Source organism: Lates calcarifer, linkage group LG1 (genome assembly GCF_001640805.2).
Source record: "Lates calcarifer isolate ASB-BC8 linkage group LG1, TLL_Latcal_v3, whole genome shotgun sequence".
NCBI lineage: Eukaryota > Metazoa > Chordata > Actinopteri > Centropomidae > Lates > Lates calcarifer.
This window is the reverse complement of record NC_066833.1, coordinates 23,471,037-23,485,571: the sequence shown is the minus strand read 5'-3', so window position 1 is coordinate 23,485,571 and position 14,535 is coordinate 23,471,037. Positions and strand designations below refer to the sequence as shown.

Below are 14,535 nucleotides of genomic sequence, written 5' to 3'. Positions count from 1 at the left end.
TGGCTGCCACTGAGATACTTCTGGGTCATTTCAGTCAGTTAAGGAACTCTCCTAAGCAAAAGAGACTGTTCTACCACAGTGTTTAACTTTTTTTGCTTGATAAATTATTGAATTAGTAATCTTTTGATGGATTAATTGACTAATTGTTACAGCTATAGACCCACAATGAATCAATTATCTACATTTAAGTCAGAAGATCAAAAAGTCATTTTCATGAAACAAAACTTCAGCAGCTTAGCAAGTAGCTTATATGCACAAATCACCTAAAACTAAAGCTGGAGGTGTAGTATTGCCCCACGACTGAACCTTCACCCCAGGTAACCCCTCCCACCTGTCAGCTGTGGAATCACTCACAGCCATGAGTCCTCCCTCTGTCCTCACTGCTCTGCTCTCCTGTGCATGTCTGTACATGCCGAGAGGGAGGAGGAGACAGGAGAAAAAAAAAAAACAAGAAAAACCGGAGCGCATGAGAGACGGTATGATAGAGGGAGGTGTGGGAGGTGTGAGGTGTGAACGGAGGGTTGGAGAGAGCGTAGGGCGTGAGAAAGGAAAAGAGAATGTCAGGCTGAAGCTGCAGTCTGGGATCGATGCTTGAAATTGCAAGAGAAGTGGGACAGAAACTGAGAGGAGGGAAGACTCCTAGCTGTAACTGGAAGATGGAGGGCGACTCAGCTTGGGGAGGGGTGAGATACAGTGTCATTATATTTGTGAAAAACATGCTGTCAGTTCCTCTCTTACCTCATTCCTTCTCCCTCTTTCTGATTTGACAGAACAGCTCCACGATCTCTAGGAGAGGCACGATGAACAGTGGTAACCTTGCTTCTGTGTTTCACACCCAGCGAGCAAAAGATCAGGAAAATGAAGAAAATGATAAGATGAACCATTAGCTGGCTTGACCTCAGCTTTACGCCTCAAGACCTGCAGGGGAAGAGCAGCAACAGATAATAATCGCCTGATGCAACACTTTCAGGAACTGCTGGTGTGATAAAATACCCAGGCATTGCCCAGAGCTGTCACGAACCAAAGCTGTTGCCAGCTGCAGCTCAACCTTAAAGTGGGAGGAAAATTAGTGGAGGAGCATGGGACGTGGAGTTCGGAGCAGTGAGTTGTCCCCTGGATGTCAGACCACCAGGAGCAAATGAGTATCAGTGGATTTGGCAGCAGCTCCAGCTTGCTTCAGGGCCGGCGTTTCTACTGCCGGGAATGGGCCCTGGATAAGCTGCGGCACTGCCTGGATGCCCGCTCCGTGCCGGGACAACCGCCAGGGCTGCTGGTGATGGGGGGCCCCGGCGCCGGGAAGACTGCCCTGTGCACCGAGGTGGTGTGGCCCACCTCCAAGGCAGGGCTGGCAGCAGGGCTGGCAGCACGCTGCCTGGCCTCCCACTTCTGCCAGAGAGAGGACCAGAGGAGTACAGTGCTTTGGAGGTTTGTTCTGGGCCTGGTGGAGCAGCTGAGGGCCTCATCTCTCCTCTCACCTGGGTACAAAGAGATCCTCAACAGCCCATCTGTATCCTCCGCTCTGGAGCCACTCACCTGTCAGAAAGATCCTGATGACACTTTCAAGAGGTTTGTTATCACATTATTTCATATTTTTACTTTTGAGTTCCTTTTTTAGTTCTTTTGATGTGACACACGTGGTCTGAAGAGGGGAATTTGTAGAACCAGATTTAAGGAAATTTCAAGGTCGTAAAATGAGAGGTGTGGAGCGGAAAGCTGCCAAAAGGTAACAAACATGGAACCCGTCCAGACACTCGGCGTGTGTGTGCATGTTTGAGAGCGTGGCTCAGCTAAACGTCTGTGTGGTCACATACTGTAAAGGGTGATATTCTTGATTAAAGCAGGAGCAGCTAAACAGTGACATGTGTCAGCAGGCAAAAAAGGGTGTTTATCAGATTCAAATATCAGTGAAAACGACTTGAGGAAAACCTGTGCCACAAGTTTCCTGTGTTTTGTAAATGGCCACATTCAACATGTGGTTGTTGTGACCAAAAACATTATTAAAGCAGGTCCCCCTATTTATCATGATGTCAAACAGAGAAGTTTTAATTTAACATCAGCGACACACTGCTGAATGTGAATCTGGTAAAATATGATTTGTAGCCTGATGCTCAGTTGACTACAGTTGTAACTATGGGTGCAACTAATGATTAGTTTCATTACAGATTTAGGTTTAGAGATGTTGAGTCCATGAAATGCCAGAAAAGAGCAAAAAATACCCACGACACTTTGAGAATGATTGCTTTGTACAACCAATAGTCTAAAATCCAAAGATGTTTACGTTACAATGATTCGTCAAAGAGAAAAGTAGCACAGCTTCACATTTGAGAAGGTGGATCCAGTAAATGTTTAATATTTTTCCTCAATAATTGACTTAAATGACTATTTGATAATGAAAGTTATTGCTGATTATATTTACTTGAAAAACAGACTTTCCTATCTGATTATTTTATTTATAGACAGGTTGATTTCCAGAAAATGTAACATTAAAATTGTGATATCATGATACAGTTCCACAAAAAATAGCAAAATATTGCCCTGGCTGCAGTGTCAGCAATGCTGTAAAAATGAAATAAAAATAACCCTCCATATGTATAGTAAAAAACCCTCCCCACTCTGAATAGAAAAAGAGGGAGGTGTTGGTGTCAAACAGTTGTGAGAAAAAGATCCATGAATGCTTTAAGGCTGCACCTGTTTATGTTTTTTTTAATTATTTTTTTTTTTAAATAGAGGTTATTCTCTGCAGGAGTTAGACTGTCAGCAGACAAAAAGCCTGTAAGTGTAAAATCATGTGGTTGTCAGCGAAGCAAATAAAAGTCAGGACAGTCACAGGAAAAAGATGGCCGTAGCCATTCTTCCTCGTCTTATATTTATTTCTCCTCTCATAATGTAGCCCATTCACAACACACACAATGGGGCCCTTCCAGTGTGAATGAATGCTAGTGTTATTTACGACACAACATCCTTTCAGAGAGTGGGGGGAAAAAAAATGAACAAAGAGGTAAAAACAAAAAAAAATGCATCCAGTACCCTGGTGACCATCTCAGCACCAGTCAGCGAGGTCACTCTCCTCTCTAGGACTGTTCTCTTTCTCTCTCACTCTCACTCTCCCTCCCTCTCTCTCTCTCTCTCTCTCTCTCTCCCAGTGTGTTTACTCTGTCATGAGCCTGAGTCCTTTTACACTCCTCCTGTGTTTGCTCTTCTCTGGTGTGAAGTACCAAGCTGGATTCCACATTCCCCTCAGACTGGCTCGAGGCCAGCAGCTGTTTGTGTTTGGAGCTCCTGTGAGAGAAAGTGGCCGTGGGCGAAAAAACGCTGCCATGTGAGAACGGCCGTCGACAAAACTGATAAAACACGGGCTTGAGTTGGCTTGTATGGGATGTGTGCCTGTAAACAGCTGGTAGTCAATGTAGAAAGACAATGTAGTCAGCAAGTCATTAACTTTTCATTTAACTTTTGCATGCCGCTGCTCCCTCTGACTGAGATTCAAAGTAAAAGACAAAATAGTCTGTTGTGTGAAATTAAACCACAGTAGAAGAAACTCTTCTCCCTCTCTCTGCTGATTTTAGATGTCTTATTGTTTGATGCTTACACAATTTTACTTTGATTCACTTGGTTTGGAAAAAAAAAATTCTCTGGCTGCTGCTCAGCTCTGGTTCATTTTGTGCTCACACTAGCTTACCACAAACTTACCAAGAGGAGTAGACGTAACATTGAGTTAAACGTATGAACAGTTATACATACTTGAGGTGATGACTTATGGCTCCTCTCTGGAGCTCAGGAAAAAAAATCTTATCCCCAGCATTTATACAGCCTAGAGGCCATGTGACTGAGGAGATAGTTGCAGTGTGGTTGCTGCATTTCGTTCACTTTTTAATGAGGAACTGCCAGAACACATGGAGCAGGTCACAAGAACAACACGCTGCTTGCATAGATACATAGATGTCACCATGCTTACCAAATCATCTGTCATATTTCTATGTACACATATTGTACAGTGTATTCATATTTATACTGTTTATATAGATGTTTTCTTGACAGTTCAACAATGGTTGAAAGAGTAGTTAGCTATTGAATCCATGCTGACATCTACTAGTATATGCTCATGTGGTTGGCCCACTTTGCTTTTACACCCAAACTGTCAGAGTTTTCAGTTTGCTTTTGAGTCCTGTCATCTGGCAATGGGACCCAAGTTACCAAAAGCACCATCACCCTAATTTGTATCTGGATTCTTTTCTAGGTTCAGGTAGAGAGCCATCACCTGAGGCCTTAGAGGAGTTCAGAAAGCCAGTGAAGTGATTTAAGTAGTGGAGTAATACGATTGCAGAGAGGCAACCTCCATATTATTGCTCCTGTCTGCCAGTCCACTTAAAGCCGAGTGTCAAAGGTCACCTGTGTCCACCAGTGACTGCGTGAGATGAATGAAGCCGAAAACCTTAAGCAGCAATAAAAGGCTCATTACACTCCCTCCTTCTCTGTGGCCTTAATCAGATGACTAAAGCACACAGAGGTTTGATAAGCTTGTCGTAACCCAGATGTAGCTGTCACCCAGGGCAGGGTTTCAGTTTGCTTTTAATTGCAGGATATGCTCGATGATAAAGGCATGAGATGATTCACATATATTAGGGCTTGGTCTGTAAATATCTTCAGATAAAGACTTAATGTGTAAACTATGACCATACAGAATTTCCTGGTGTGATCACCACTTTTCCTTATGTATGATGTTTTGTATGTCTGATACACAATGTTTAGTCTTAGCAAATATTTGCTGCTCCCATCCTCTCAAATATCAGGCTTTGCTGCTTTTCTCTGTTTCAAATCATTGTAAATTACATTTTTGGGGTTTTTAGACCGTTGGACGGAATAAGTAATCTGATGATGTCACTTTGGGATCAGGGAACTTGCGATGCGACTGTTTATTTCTTCCACTAATCACCTGCATTGAAGCAACTGCTGGATTACCACAGTGTGGGCCTCTGAGATTGCCTCAACTAACATCAGAAAAATTCAAATTCCTTCATGATATATAACAATAACCCTGAGGGAAAAAGAGCAGATGTTCTATTTCACACAGCAAATGCCACATACTTAATGAGCCTCAGCAAAACTCAGGGTGTTATCTACAGAGTGATATATCATAAGCTGAGATATGTTGGGATGTGGGTTGTTTACCACCACTGCTGAATGACTTCCTGAGGTAAACCCTGGACCAAAAAACCCTGGACCCTTGTCACTAATAAATGATGTAGCACCTCCTGATAAAAGACACAGCCCAATGTCCATTATATGAGGACAAATGTATTCAGTTACTGACAGTGTAATGGAGGAGGTACTTGTGTGTTCCACAAATGTAGTAATGCATAGTTTCATGACAGTGCAGTTGCTCAGCTCACTGTGAGTGACTAATGTCTGCTATGTTGAAACTTCACCCCACACTCCCTACGCTTATGTTAATCCATTTCAGTGAATGACCCTGATGCTTTTAGTTATTCATTTAGCTTCATAGGCCTGTGTTTGGTTAGCCTGATAAGGCTCTACATTAGCCAGAGTAAACTGAAATTTTCATGTATTTCTGGCATAACGGCTCTGTTTACAGCTTGGGTGACCTCTTCCCCCGTGTTTTGTAAACAGCTCTGAATCTGTGTCTTTCCTGGTAGTGGCATATTCAGCTTTTACAACATTGGAAACACTGCTCAGTTTGCTATTATTAGGTACGAGAAGCACATACAAAATTCCCACAGACTTTTGGTAATGTGAGACTGAAAAGATGCAGATTTTTTCTGTGATTTTAAAGTTTTGTTCCCCCCCCCCCAAATCTGGCTTTTAAAAAACCTGTTTGAAGACTAAAGGTGACTGGACCTTCTGGTCATTCTTAAACATAGACATTAACACTGATAACAGCACACACACAGACACACCCTGTGTTTGTTGCAGCATAATTGACTTGAGTTCAGCTCCTGTGTGACCCACTTATAACAGACCACTGCCACAGGTTAATCACTGTTTGTCACCCGTAATAAGACCCTGTGTGCATGTTCTGTACAAATCACTGCAGAGCAGAACACAGAATCAAACCAGACCTGGTACAGATACTTGTTGTGGGGCAGGGAGAACATAGGTTTCTGTTTTGTCTTTGGCTCAGGCGTATTTTTACTGTAGGCTCAGTAGCCATCTGGAGCATCAGCTTTATTCCTAAGTGCCCCGGCTTCCTTCATACAACTTTCACTTTCATTATAAAGTTTTCATTCTCTGACAGCTCTGTACCTCATGTTGACTGCAGGATTTCATTCTCCTCACATAAACTTGCCTCTGGTCTTAAGTCTAGCATCCTGGAATAAGAGTCCAGAAAGTCTTTGCTGTCACTGTATGTATTATATATTATTTTTTAATGTTTTATGGCTTGTGAACTATTGCTGAAACAACAACAACAATAAATTACTTAAAATTTGGATTCAAGTTCAGGCATGTTTAAGAAATGAGGTTTAAGGATTAGGAATTAATTTGGTCATTGGAAGGACCTCAGCAGCAAAGATATACAAGTGTGTATGGGCATGATAGGAGTGTGTTTATGTGCGTTTATAACCTGTGTACACATATCAACCCACGTGTGTGCATGCAAGCGTGCCCAGGGTGGAGCAGGAAATTTCAGAGGTTCCACCAACCTGAGTCACCATCATCACCCCAGGGTGTGGGTGCTGACTCTGCTCTTTAAAGGACAGTTACACTTTGAAGTTTTAAATTGGTTTATTGTTTTACAATGTGTTCCGGTGTCACAGTCACACAATCATAACAGAAGATCGTACATTTTTGCTGTTTCTCAAAGTTAAAGATTTTTAGGTAAATGCTGTCATAATATTGCAGAGTTCTGGGCAAACAAGAGTCCCAAATTAAAGCCATAATGTCTTCATAGATAGAAGGATCTTGCTCAGTTTAATTACTGATTTTAATGTTCTGACAAGTTTCCAATAGGAAATTTGTTTCATCTTCATCTTGATGAAATTCCTTTTGTGCAAACATATCAAGTTGTTTTTTATACTGTTTTCAACTGACTGCAAAGCTAAAAACCAGAGAGCAAAGTTGGTTGTTTCAAAAATATATTAAATGGAAAATGACAGCAAAAACCCAATAAAATACTAGAATTAGAATTGCCTCAGGTCATTGCAAAATAGCTGCCCGCGTATTGATGTGAGTGATTCCATTTAATGTCACTGACTTCATATGACCTACTGTGTTTATCTGTGATGTAATTACACTGCAGTCAGTATAAAAGGAAATGCTTACATTCTTACTGTTGCTTTCAACTCCCTCATCCGCCCACGACTCCTTGCAGTTTTTACCCTGCTGCATCTTCCTGTGCGTCTGTCTTTCTCTCTCTTAGAGCAGTGCTGGGACCCCTGTTAGACCTTCCTCCTCCTGCCCAGTCTCTGATGTTGGTGGTGGACTCTCTGGATGTAGCATATGGGGGGGGCGCAGGAAGTGGGAAGAGTGACTCCATCGCAGAGCTCCTGGCTGCCAATCAACACCTGCTGCCTGGCTGGCTGCTGCTGGTCTGCTCCGTCCGCCGCCATAACAAGGCTGTGTGCAAGATGTTCTCAGGTATGTTTCTAAAAGAGATTTTGTGAATATGAACCTGGGGTTAGACATAAAAATAAACCACCTTAGGTATATGTGCTGTGGAGGCAGCAATGAAAAATCAGAGCATGAAATCAAGTTTAATGAATACTTTGTGACATCTTTACCATAATGTTTGTCTTAAAGAGTTAATAATCTGTATATTTTTTTAATCTTATGACAGTTTTCAAAATTATCATGATAGTACACAATAGAAAGTAATGAAATCACTAAGAAAGACATAACATACTTTTAGTGGATCAAGCACTAAATTGTCATCCCACTAATGATATAGTCTGTATTTTGAATATTTACTCATTTATTGTGTTGCATCATGAATTATTATTGTTGGTGAGCTTAACATATGCATTAACTGAATAAGAAATATAAGAATCTGCTTTGTCTTGGCTACAGTTCTTATCTGGCAGACTCAGAGTCTGAACATGAAGTGGCTCTAATAAGATGGGGCATCTCAGCCAAGATTTTATGTAACTATAGCAAAAGGGATCTTTGATTGTAACTCTTGCTAAAAGCTGGTACTAGCTTTAGTGCTCTGCTTTTGTATCCCCGCATCATTTTACTAACAAAATTTAAATGAAGGAGGGAGGTGTTGTTTTGTAGCAGTGAACTTATACAGTACAGTAGGGCTGCAGCAACCAGTTATTTGATTATAGATCAGTCCTCAAATCATTGATTAATCAAGTAATCACGTCTTTGTTTTGTCTTTAAAATGTCCATAAAAAGCATGAAAAGCATGAAAAAAGCATGGTTATACCTTGAAATGTCTAAAAACAATCCTAAAGCCCAGTCCAAACCCCAAATGTATTCATTTAAGGTCATATAAAACAAAAAAGCATCAAATGTGAGCAATGTGTTGGTCCCAGGGATCAATAAAATACTTTTTCTGTCTTCTGTCTGTAAAAAGAATTCCAGGTGTGCCCACAACACTTGAACAACATGCTATTGTATTGTGTCCCCCCCCCCCAAAAAAAAAAATGCAAGAAAAAACACTAGATGGTTGTCAGTACAGGCGCGGCAAGGAAGAGGAAAGAACTGGCAAAATGCAGATGAGAAACTTTAATGTTATTACATCAGTAGATTGCTGTGAATTTTGAATTCTTTAAGCCATCTGTCATCTCTCTTGTTTTGGTTATTTAAAGTAGTTGTCAAAGTATCACACAATGATACAGGGATAGAAGAAACATAACATTGATAACAAGATTGATAAAGTCTATGATAGTCAGTAAAATACCTGTGGTATCTCTTCTGTGTCATAGGTTTTCGTAAACTTTGCCTGGATGACCTGAGGAAGCCCCCACCAGTCCATGATGTGCAGCAGTACATCCTCTGCCGGCTGGATGAAGAAGCGGCACTTCGCCGTCAGCTCACCCCTGACACTGCTGACATGCTGAATTTACTGCACATTAAGAGCGGTGGCTGCTTTCTCTTCCTTGAGCGTGTGCTGGATGGTGTGGCAGCTGCACTGGTGGGTCTACGAGAGATCCGGGACATCCCTGGGACTCTCAATGGCCTCTACCTGTGGCTGTGCCAAAGACTGTTCCCCCGGGGGCTCTTTCACGTACGTCAAGCCTCTCCTTAATGTGCTCTTAGCTGCCCCGCGGCCCCTCACACCCCAGCAGCTATTCACAGCAGTATGGACTCATGACACCTTGCTCAGCCCCCAGGACTTTCAGAACAAGCTCCGAACCCTCTCTCCTCTCCTGATTGATGGTCCTGGGGGCACCAAACTACTTTTTCATGCCAGCTTTGCTGAGTGGCTGATGGATGTCAAGTATTGCACACAAAAGTACCTGTGTAGCAGAACAGAGGGTCACAGCATGCTCGCCATGGCTCTGACTCTGCAGGGACAGGACTTGGACATTGAGGACACTTGCCAGCTAGCCACACATTTACTTTGCTCAGGTCATCATCAAGATAACCCCTCTTTATTGGCATTATGGATGCTGTGGGCAGGTGTGCCTGCTCTTTCTCCTAGCTGCAGCCATGCCCTCACCACATCCTTAAGTCAGCCTCCCGTTCTGGTCAGTCAGGAAGTCCTCCAGCTGTTAATGAGGACTGGGCTTGTCTCTGCTGCCTGTTTTTCAGATGTAAACACAACTGTTGGATTGCATTGTATAGGTGAAGAGGGAGCTAATTTACGACAGGCATTTGAACGGGAGATGTCTGTAAAGAAGCTGCTTGACAGTGGGGCATCCGTAAACCAGTTACGTTCTACAGATGGACAGACCTTGCTTGCTAGTGCAGCCCATGAGGGTTCTGCAAATGTAGTTGAACTTCTCCTGAAACACGGATCTGATCCACTGATCAGTGATCATCAGGGTCAAACGCCACTGTCTTTGGCTTCCAGGCAGGGTCACGTCAAAGTGTTGTCTGTACTCCTGGAATGGGCCAAGAGCCAGAAGCCAGAAATTGCAGCACAGATGATGGAGCATGTTGACAGTGAAGGCTGGACAGCACTGCGTTCTGCAGCTTGGGGAGGACATAGCGAGGCTGTTCGGCTTCTTCTGGATGCAGGAGCAGATGTAGATGGATGCGATGGTGAGGGCCGGACTGCTCTTAGAGCTGCTGCATGGGGCGGTCATGAGGAAATTGTTCTGACCCTGCTGAACTATGGGGCAGAGGTTAACAAAGCTGACAGCAAGGGCCGCACACCGCTAATTGCTGCTGCCTATATGGGACATCATGAAGCTGTGGAGATACTGCTGGACCGCAATGCAGAAGTTGACTTGGCTGATGGAGATGGCCGTAGTGCTTTGTCAGTCGCTGCCCTCTGTGTCCCTACAGCAGCAGGAGTCAAAGGTTATGGTGAGGTAGCGAGTCTGTTACTGGAGCGTGGAGCTGATCCAGGACACAGAGATCATGATGGCATGACACCACTGCTTCTTGCAGCCTATGAGGGCCATGATGAGGTAGTTGAACTTCTGTTAGAAGCTGGTGCTGATGTAGATGAGACTGCTGGCCCAGACGGTAATGTCCCTGCTGCAGCTGCTGTTACTCCTCTTCTGGCAGCTGCAGCAATGGGTCATATGAAGACAGTATCTCGTCTGCTTTTCTGGGGAGCAGCTGTGGATGCTATTGATTGTGAAGGCAGGACAGCACTCTGCCTGGCAGCAGCAAGAGGCAGTACTGAGGTTGTCCGTGCCTTGCTGGACCGAGGGCTGGATGAAAACCACAAAGATGACCTTGGCTGGACTCCACTGCATGCTGCTGCTTGTGAAGGCCATCGGGCGGTTTGTGCTGCTTTGACAGAGCGGGGCAGCATGGCACGTGTTGGAGAGATGGACATTGAAGGACGAACCCCTCTTATACTGGCTGCTCAGGAGGGTCACTGGAGCACTGTCAGGCTGTTATTGGACAGACGTTCTCCCATTGACCATAGGGCCTATGATGGACATTCGGCATTGAGTGCCACCCTCCTGGAGAGGCCATGCTGAGGTGGCAGAGCTGCTTATGAGGCGAGGGGCTGACACAGATGTCCGGGATGCCAGAGGGAAGGCCTTTGCTCTATCTGCTCGTGTTGGAGGGACACGTTGATATGGCTACTCTCCTAATAGAGAAAGGAGGGGTGCCCCTGGAGTCCCGAGACTCTGAGGGTCGTACAGCACTTCATGTGGCTTCCTGGCAGGGATGTGTGGAAATGGTAGACCTACTTTTAAAGCATGGGGCAAATCCTAATGCACAGGACACAGAAGGGAGACCACCAATGCATTCAGTGGCTTGGACAGGACATGCTGAAGTAGGACGTCATCTTCTAGAAGTCAATGGTGTCAACATAGACCTTGCTTGCCACCAGGGGGCAACAGCTCTGAGCATCGCTGCCCAGGAGGGACATGCTAACATTGTTGCAATGCTTTTGGAAAGAGGTGCAAATCCTGATCATATGGATAAATATGGCCGTAGTCCAGTCAAAGTAGCTGGAAAGCACGGGCATTTTAACATAGTCAGGCTTTTGGAGAGCTACGGAGCTAAGCCATACCTGGGCCCGTTGCCTAACTCTAGCACTGTCTCCCCTGCAAAATCCAACAAGATGTTCTCCTCAGGGATTTCAGCGAGTAATGGAGGAGAGGTCACAGCTGCTACCTCTACTTCCTCTGTATCTTCTCCTGGCTCCACTGCAGAACGATTCCACTCAATGCAGAGTTCCCAAACCTCATCCACCTGCCACTCTCTGGCAACAGTGCAGACAGTGCCAGCTGACAGCCTCAGCTTTATTCAGCAGATCCAGCAACACTCACTGCCCCGCAGTCGTAGCCGTCCCTCTACCCTTCCTCCACCAGGGAGCTCAGGCATGGGCAGCCTCCATGGAAGCATCCAAAGGCATCCCAAAGGCAGCCCACCTCCCACTGTTTGCACAGTCACTGCCATGGTGCACAACTGCGAACTGCCGCAGAAAGGCATGTCATCTGGACTTGAATATCATGACAAAATGAACAAGCAAAATTCACACTTAATAAAAGCAGACAGGACTACTTATTCTGGTGGCAAATGGCACTCAGTCATGGCTTCCCTTGGGATAATGCCAGGGCAGGACAGTCCTGCAGTAGGTGCTAAAAACAGAGAGAGCCCCCCTCTGGGCTATCCTTACAGGCTGCAGAGCCCACTGCAAGGGGAAGCTTGGGATTCTCTACCCCAGAAAAACATTTTATCACCTGCTTGCTACAGCTTTACCCCCGTCCCACCTTGTAGTGCCTTGCCAGAAGATGTTATGGTCGCAATGACAACGACAGACCCGCAGCTTAATCTGAAACAGGCCATCAAACTGCAGTTTGAGGGTCCTACCAGTGCAGCCTTATATAAGAGAGAGACACCCCTGTGACTGGTGCTCAAGTAAGAGACATTAGCTATTGCTACACTTTCTTCACAAACCTTTTTCTTTTACTTTTTGTGGATGAGTATGTGGATGCTAGTATTGCTAAAATGATTAAGACACTGGCAGTAAAAACTGTCATTTAGAGTAATTTCTGACTGACTGAAATACTTTCTAGTTTCAGCATCTCTAGTTTTATATCATTTTAGATTAATATATTAGTGTTTAGTCATGTAGTTGCTTAGAAAAAAAATCAATGACAGAACCATTGATTATGAAAAGCATTAGTCGCAGCCCCACTGTGGGTATTGGTGGAATAAAAATGGTGGTCTCTGGTTGCATACTTTCATAGCATTTACTGAAATCTACATTTTAATGACAACATCTTTGTTTTAGGTGGAGTTGGACATTTTTTCCAGCTCAGGGAGAGTGTGGTTTTCACCATGTACAATGACTTTATGGGTTCAGATGAGAGAGGAAGTTATCTTTTTCTCCTCCCCTCTTCAGAAAACCCAGAGGAAGCACAAACTGAATGACAACAAAACTCAACAAAGCTGATTCCTGTTTTGTGCATTGAGCAGGGCTTTCACTGACAAGATTAACATGTTCAGTTAAGGCATAGCTGTGTTAATTTTCAATCTGGACCTTATTTTCCCATTGTGCTCATAATTGTTATCAGTACGAGTTTGACAAAAAGGCTTTTTTTGGATAATAGGACTGAGTCTAGAATCATACATATAGTAGGTTAACAAGACTTTATCACCTCTTCAACAAATAACACCCATTGTTGTGGAGCAAGTTTATAGGTTTGGTCATTTTAATAGTAAAGATCCCTTTTTGAAGCCGTAAACAAACTTTTTTTTTTAAGAGCTTTAAGCTTGTTGTTTCTTTTATATTTACTATAAACTGCCCTACATCCCCCATTGGTCCACTGCTGACAACCAAACACAGTTTGCATAAAAGCAAGTCTACCAAAGCCCGACTGAGTGCAGGGTTTATGATACAAATTACAAAAGACAAGTTTACTGAACCAACTTGGCTCATTCACAGTGTCTGTGAGCAAGCAGGAAGGAAAATCAAAACTGGACTACAGAAACTGAGGGTGGATGTGGGAGGGATGGATACAATTCCAGACTTGTTTGTGGCCTAAAGAAATTTCTAGTTCTTTTTCATTTTTCATTGCATAAATATTTAATTCATTAATTAAAATGGCAAATTTTGCCATAACGTTGTCTACCTCTGCTCTGTCTGCTTATTTGTGAATGTGTATTTAAATGTGTACAGTAGTGGTATTTCATGTACTTTTCATGCACTACAACTAAAGGTCATGGATACCTTCTATCGGAGGGATCATGCAGGGATGAAAGTCTGGCAGCTGCCTGATGGTGGCTACCTGGGATTATTGAACCTAAGTGTGTTTGAACTGTTTGGAAAACTGAAGAAAGGAGGGCTTTGCAGACATGTCCAATAGTGAGTTGTCCTCCATTTTTGTGATATGTTGTACTTGTGAAACCTTTTAAGTATGTGGACTTGGGAAATGCATTTCTGAACTTCATTTCTCACATGTACTTGTGTAAAAAATGATAATTAATTTGATGATAGATACTTTTTCTCCATATTTGATGTTTTTGCACCTTAGCATTGTGTTCTCAAAGGGCCTTAAAGTCTTCTCATTGAGTCCCAACTGTGTCACTGAGTTACTTTGAATCTATAGCATAATTAATGATGAAATAAGAGTTTTTGCAGTCACATGTACATATGGCATGACCTGACACTAAACTGGGCCTACACAGGTTAAATCTCTCTTGTCACCACCTACTCTCTGTGATGACTTGTTTTGTATTTCAGTATAGAGAGCCAAGCCTCCTCTATTTATAGCCTCTCGCTATGCTCTGTACCACTTCTAATTCAATGCATTTACTCATGGGTTTCTTTCATCTTTTCTTTAGAAGTGTGTTTCTGGGGTCCTAAGTGTGTATTTACTAAATTACTGGGCAGTAAAATCTTCATTTTAACTGACATTTATTTACTTAATATTCAGTCAACACCCTCTAGGAGTCCAAGAAAGGGTTCATGTTAGCTGTTGCGATGTTCATGTT

At 43.4% G+C, this 14,535-nt stretch overlaps 1 protein-coding gene across 1 annotated transcript; it reads left to right on the top strand.

Annotated features, from left to right (window-relative positions):
* The first annotated feature begins 421 nt into the window (after positions 1-421).
* ankrd50l (ankyrin repeat domain 50-like) lies at positions 422-14,120 on the top strand. The gene is given in 7 exon segments (XM_018702772.2): positions 422-683; positions 771-1,566; positions 7,376-7,593; positions 8,886-9,181; positions 9,183-11,051; positions 11,053-11,115; positions 11,117-14,120. Coding segments are annotated over 6 exon segments (4,224 nt in total). The 5' UTR covers positions 422-683; positions 771-1,117; the 3' UTR covers positions 12,446-14,120.
* Positions 14,121-14,535: the final 415 nt, after the last annotated feature.